The sequence below is a fragment of the Antennarius striatus genome, chromosome 5 (assembly GCF_040054535.1).
Source record: "Antennarius striatus isolate MH-2024 chromosome 5, ASM4005453v1, whole genome shotgun sequence".
NCBI classification, from domain to species: Eukaryota; Metazoa; Chordata; class Actinopteri; order Lophiiformes; family Antennariidae; genus Antennarius; species Antennarius striatus.
This window is the reverse complement of record NC_090780.1, coordinates 22,686,249-22,692,393: the sequence shown is the minus strand read 5'-3', so window position 1 is coordinate 22,692,393 and position 6,145 is coordinate 22,686,249. Positions and strand designations below refer to the sequence as shown.

The following is a 6,145-nucleotide window of genomic DNA, read 5'->3' as shown; positions in this document are numbered from 1 at the left end:
TAGCAGGAGCTTCATTATTTGCAGACACAAGTGTGCTTTGGCTTCTGTCTCATAGTTACCTTTTTCTGTCTAAGACTGAATGGACTAACCTTGTTTTAACCTTCAAGTGGCGATCTTCAACTGTGGTGAATTACAACCAGACTGGCTGGTGTTGGAGATTCATGTCTATGGATGGAGTATTAAAATGATGAGTGGCAAGCATTATGAATATTATGCTATTGAATAACTGAATAGGTTTCTGCAATGTGTAGCCTATAGTAACATTTGACACACTGAGGCTCACTGTAGTCTGAACTGAAACGTTCCTGAGAACAACATCGACTTCCAGACGCGTGCTTTGCTTTCTGGTTAATGAAAGTTATTATTATTAACATAGCAACATGAAAATTGGATTTTAAAAAGATCATTCTATACAACCAGGAAGTGATGGCAATTGGAAGCAAGAGAAAACACATCCATGACATGGCAGTATATGACATGACATGAGATGACATGACAAACCATTTTGTTTTATGGTTGCAGCACAAGGCTGTCATCTTTTTCAGTAAGGACCAATCACAAAACAAGAAAGAATGTTACGCCTCCACAGAATAAGTGTCAGTCAGTGGTCAGACCCCGCCCACCCAGGAAGTAGAGAAACACCATCAGATGTGTATTAAGTGCCAATAAATTGTTTGCATTTGTTCCAAGTATTTGCCCCAGGTATAAATTTTTGTACTCGTATTATTTTTAACCAGTGTGTCTGTGTATAGCCAGATAGAAATTAAGGAAGTTGTAACCATTTTTAAAAATATAAATCATGCCTCATATTTTATTAAACTGTGTCAAAAAATAAATTAATGTCAAAGAAGTTGGTGTCACTCATGTATTAATAAAACAAACATAAACTAAACATATACTTACCATCTTAAATTACCTAATGTCTGTAATATCTTTACATATTTTTGATGGATGTATGCATCAGTTTACTGTGAATTATGTGGATCTGGATTTCAATATAACAAAATGACTGTAATTCAGCCATGCCTTCATCAGCAGTATAAAAACACAAGCCTGTAGGTTTTTAATGTATTCCTCATTGTTATATCAAATCAAAAATATAAGTTAAACTATTCTGGGCAATGAAAAATTGATAAAAAATCTTGCATTTGCCAGGAGTCCATTCTCGAATTGTTAAGTTCAAAAATTCTTCTGACGATAATCTCTGCCTTTAGCTATAGCAGATTCTGGAAAATAATCCTTTGCCATTTTTCTGTAGTCCTGAGGGAAAACTCTGCCTCACCACCTTTCTTTTATTAGTGCAACCTGTTGCATTCCCACCGGATAGGGATTCCTCAGTGTACGCACAAACAGTTAGTGTGATTCTTTACTGCTTGCTCTGTGAAAGAGCTGAAATCTCCTGAGGCTGAGATGTGCTCTACCTCCCACTGTGGTGTAAGAAACCTGCAAGCTAAAACAAATCCACTGATCAAATGCTTCTGAATTTTCAATGTGAAAATTTTATTGAGTCTTCTTGTCATCTCACGGAGATGTTATGATATTAATACAATAGTATTACATTAGAGAAGTAACAGGTGACAGATTTAGAAGCAGATTATCCAAAAAACAAAACAAAAAACTGGTATAAAATAAAATGAACATCTAATATGCTAGTGCATACATTGACACAAATAAATACGAGACAAAGTATTTTACAGGCTTAAGTATTGATGACAGATGTGGGTTCACATTTTCCATAATCAACGGACTCAATTTAAATTTCTTTCATTCTACACAGTTTCATTACGAAGAATTATTAATGTTCAGATCATATTGTGACACAAGAAGACGGTGTCACTGAAAGCTTAAGCCTTCAATACGTAATTTACACCTAGAAAGGACTTTCCAGTGAAGCAGGAAAACCTGGAAAAGGGAGAATATTTGCATATTCATATCTTATAGTATTTTAAATGGGGGAGGACAAATAAGTGCCATCTTGACAATATTAAAGATGTAATTATGCTTTTGTCCTCAAAAAAACAAAAAAACCCCATATCAGACACATACATCTTTGCCTTTCAGTGGATGGGGAGCTTTAGATATTATAGGAAAAGAAGACATCCAAAATTACGGACCGAATAATGATAGAAACTGCATTGTATGACCAACATTATTAAAAGTGTTTCATTAGACTGAAATAATTCTTAGTATAGAAAACAAATCTGAACAGCGAGTCATGTCTATATATTTTACATTCCATCCCACTGTGCTATAATGTAATATCCTGCCGTGTGCTTAAGTCAATTTGAGGAATATGACACATTAAGATAAAAAGGATGTGGTACGGGCTATGGTAGGTTTTTTTTTTTAATAGCTTAGGTTTATGCAACACTTTGCATCGACTTGTTGCCCTTTTCACTAATGTAAAACTAATGAAATAGAAAATGAGGAAATTAACAAGTTTACATTCTGTAATTGATAAGTTTGCCCTTTTGTAAAAAAATAAAATACATACAATCTTAGTGTTTTAAAGAAGGATTGACGACAGAACAGACTCGATAAGGCAAAGCAGCTTTGCTATATACCCTTGGAGAATTAATTTTCACATCTTTTCCAATAAACAACCCACACCAACAGCACATCCACCTTGACACGTGATTAAAAAGTAAATAGAACAGCATTAACATATAAAAACACATAAAATATTTACACTTCTTCTAACTGGATGAAATGAGGCTGTTGTTGAACTGTTTATCCTGAAAGGTGTCTAAATCCGTACAGCAACACCTGGAGAAACTGGCAGACACACCAGGATTGCTTCATGTAACAAGAAATGTGCGAGTTGTACAGCTACGGTGCCAAGTATTGAAATAAACAAAACCTTATTGTTATTTCAGCTACTTGCGGTTACCTTCATTTCACATCAAAATCAGATAAAAAAAAAAAAAGCCAAGTTTCACTTTAGCAAAAGCCTTTTTCACCATAAATAATTTGTCCTTTTACATAAAGACCAGGACAGATATTATAAATACTGCTGACAATGGCTCCGTTCAATAAATAAAATAATTTATTAAAAAAAAAAAATCACTGTCAGCTGTCATTACGGTTGGACATTATATGCAAAAAACAAAAAAAAAACAAAAAAAAGCTTTTCAAGGGGCATTGTATGAAATATATACATGAGAAAAGACTACATGGTTTTTTTTTCAGCTACTTGAGCTGCTAGAAGCCAAACGCGTCTGAATCCCTGACCGATCTGTTTTGCTGCTTTATTCGGATCCTTTTGAACTAAGAACTAATTAATGAACTGGTTGACATAGAAACCAACTGAAAAAAAACAGGGTTACATTGTGAGTTGTGCGCAGTTAGGCACTACACAGCGAATGCAAATAACTAATTATGATGGAAGTGCATGAGGCGTGTATCTCGCATGGTATGTTAGTTTGCTAACATATGCAGAACATGTGGTTCATTGTTTCCTCTGAATATCACACCGTGTGATAGAGCTGTGATAAAAGTTGATAGCATTAAGACTCGAAGCGAGACGAATTATACCAAGGATTAACACTTATACCAAGTGATGAGAGTTGCTTAAATAGATTCTGAATTAATCATTTGAAATGGTATACTGTATGTGTAATAGGTGAAACTTATCCCTAAAGGTCTGCAACATTCATGTCACTCCAAGCTATGAAATTATCTTGGAAGTTGAGGTATTGAGATGGATACTGGAATGAAAACTGTACTAGCGTTCATTTCAAAATGACTTCTTAGAGGACGGTGGTGATGGTGGTCCTGGAAACAGGGTGATGAAAATGTTGCTTCTATGCTTCTCCGCTTGTAACAATCCAGCCACAGATTTGTAGGAATTTTTTTCTAATTCCGGTTTGCTCACCCAAACCAGTGGCAGAGAGACAGTTTACTGCTTATTCATATTTGAAATACAGATGAATATCATGAAAGTTCTTTAAACTAATATCCAGAGTTAAATAAGAAGATATTAGAAGCTACAAAATGAACACCCACAACAGAAAAATCATCATGATAGAACAAATCCTCGCTGGAACTGGATGCACACATCCCTCTGAGTTAAGACCTGGGAAGTAAGAAAAACAGATTAAGCACATAGATCACATTGTCATTTTTTAAAAGAACTTTAATGAAGTAGCAGCTGTGTGTAAATGTGTGTGAGTAAACAAATGTAGAGATTACAGTGACTAACTGCTGCTTCTTACTGTTCATGTACGTCTATTAGGCGAAGACTGAATTCGCTGTGCATGAAGATGTTTCAGTCTGTAAAGGAACTCCCATAATTACAAGGAAGTACAGAAACTATCGTCCAAATAGTAACCTCTGAAAATTTGGAGTGTTGCCTAGATTTGACATTAAATATGTACATTTTATAAGCATATGTACTTTTCATTTAAGCGTGGATTTAATCTCGATTGATGTCAAGACATTTGGAGTACTTTTATTTCATCTTATAATTTATAAGTCTGCCAAACACAGAGTTATAACAAGAACTTGCAAGGATGGAATTCACTATATATTTGGGGGAGTACCTCTTCTCCATAATTGACCGGGGCGGTCTTATTTAATTTTCGGTGTGTGTTCTGGAGGCCTTGTTCAAGCTACAGTAAAGCTGATAAACAATACCAGTCACACAGGGGATTAGTTACACACTGAATGCATTCCACTGACTCTGCTGAATTCCAACTCCGGTCATTTGCATGCTGCAGAGCATCCAAAACTTACTGGACATCTTTGGTATGCGGATGGGCCCGCTGCTGGTGCCGTCACCCCCTTCGGTCAGAGCTTTAATCTCAATGAGGTAGTCCTCTCCTGATGGGATTCTCAGCTCCACGCTGGTCTTATTGGTTTCCAGTACAGCAGTCCTGCTGTGCCAGTTCTGGCGATACACAACCTAGAGGACATTGTGGATATTGGAGTGAACATTTCATGCTTTGGCCGCAGTAATCAGAAAATAAACGTTTACGGACTGGTGTGTAATTTCTGTGAATATATTGAACTAGTTTGTTAAGAACAAATAAAGCCCCAAAGGCAGGTGGAGTCTGTGCTGCCAGACTTTTTTTTTATTTTATTTTTTTAAACCATCCCTCCCGAGAGGAGGTAATGAATTCAAAATGCCTTATGGGGCAAAGCTTTGGCCTGACGACTCACAATCCAGGAGCAAAGGTTTCCCAGAGCAGGACCTCATACATTGGTTTTACACATTTAGTCATCTTCATCAAAATGAGGTGTAACGTTTCATTTTCGTAGTTCACATGAAACCTGCGGCACAGAGAGCCAAACTGACAATTTAATTAGAAAAACAGCCGTGTTCCCTTTTAATTCGTACTATTGCATTTTCAAAAAATTAGTAAATCAGTCTCCCCTACATTCACCGCATGTTCCCTTACAACAGAGTGGCGAAAAAAGACATCATTAAATGAGCGGGCTGCAATTCCCCAGAGAATAAATATGTATATATTTGCAAAGTGGATCAAATGTAATTGTTTTACTGATTGGAAGAAGAAGGATTTCTTCTGTGGCATGACATCTTTCATTTTATCTACCTGGAGCAGATCTTTTAATTTGAAAGGCCAGACAGGGCCAATCTATAATTTAAACACTGGAGTGCTGAGGTCTATCTTTCTCCAGCAATAAGAGAACAATTCATTGGGATGACAGCTGCTGAGGGTCTATTTGTATCTGCGGTTCTGAAATTTATGCAATCACTCACCTTGTATCCGGTCACCTCAGACTCATTTTGTGTTGCCTTGACATGCTCCCAATTTAAAAAGATCTTCGAGTTGGTCAGGTTCCATTCAATATTACCTGGAGGCTGACTTGGGGCTGCAACATATGTAATAACACAGACACAAAGTTCCCAAATGTATGCATGATCCAAGTTTTAAAGTTAATCAGAAGTTTGCATTAGAAAAACAAAATGACAACAGCTATGAATGTTATCTCGTGATAACTTGTACGCTGATCTGAAGCCCGTGTCTTGCTGTTCAAATAGATGTCAGACTAGCGAAGCGTTTCTCTAATCTGTTAGAATAAGTGTCAACAGTCTCCTGATCACAACACGTTCAATCACCTGCCAACCGAACAAGCATCCATTGTTAATCACTCATCCCTTTTGCCAAAAGGTTTGATTGTA

At 36.6% G+C, this 6,145-nt stretch overlaps 1 protein-coding gene across 1 annotated transcript in view; it reads right to left on the bottom strand.

The window, feature by feature from the left end:
• Nucleotides 1-1,577: 1,577 nt before the first annotated feature.
• Nucleotides 1,578-6,145, bottom strand: part of LOC137594934 (contactin-4) — a 31,951-nt gene continuing 27,383 nt past the window's right edge. The window contains exons 19-21 of the mRNA XM_068314635.1: nt 5,723-5,835; nt 4,735-4,903; nt 1,578-4,075 (exon numbers count right to left, since the gene is read on the bottom strand). Of these exons, the coding sequence (XP_068170736.1) occupies nt 3,987-4,075; nt 4,735-4,903; nt 5,723-5,835 (371 nt within the window). The 3' untranslated portion in view covers nt 1,578-3,986. The remainder of the gene's footprint in view (nt 4,076-4,734; nt 4,904-5,722; nt 5,836-6,145) is intronic.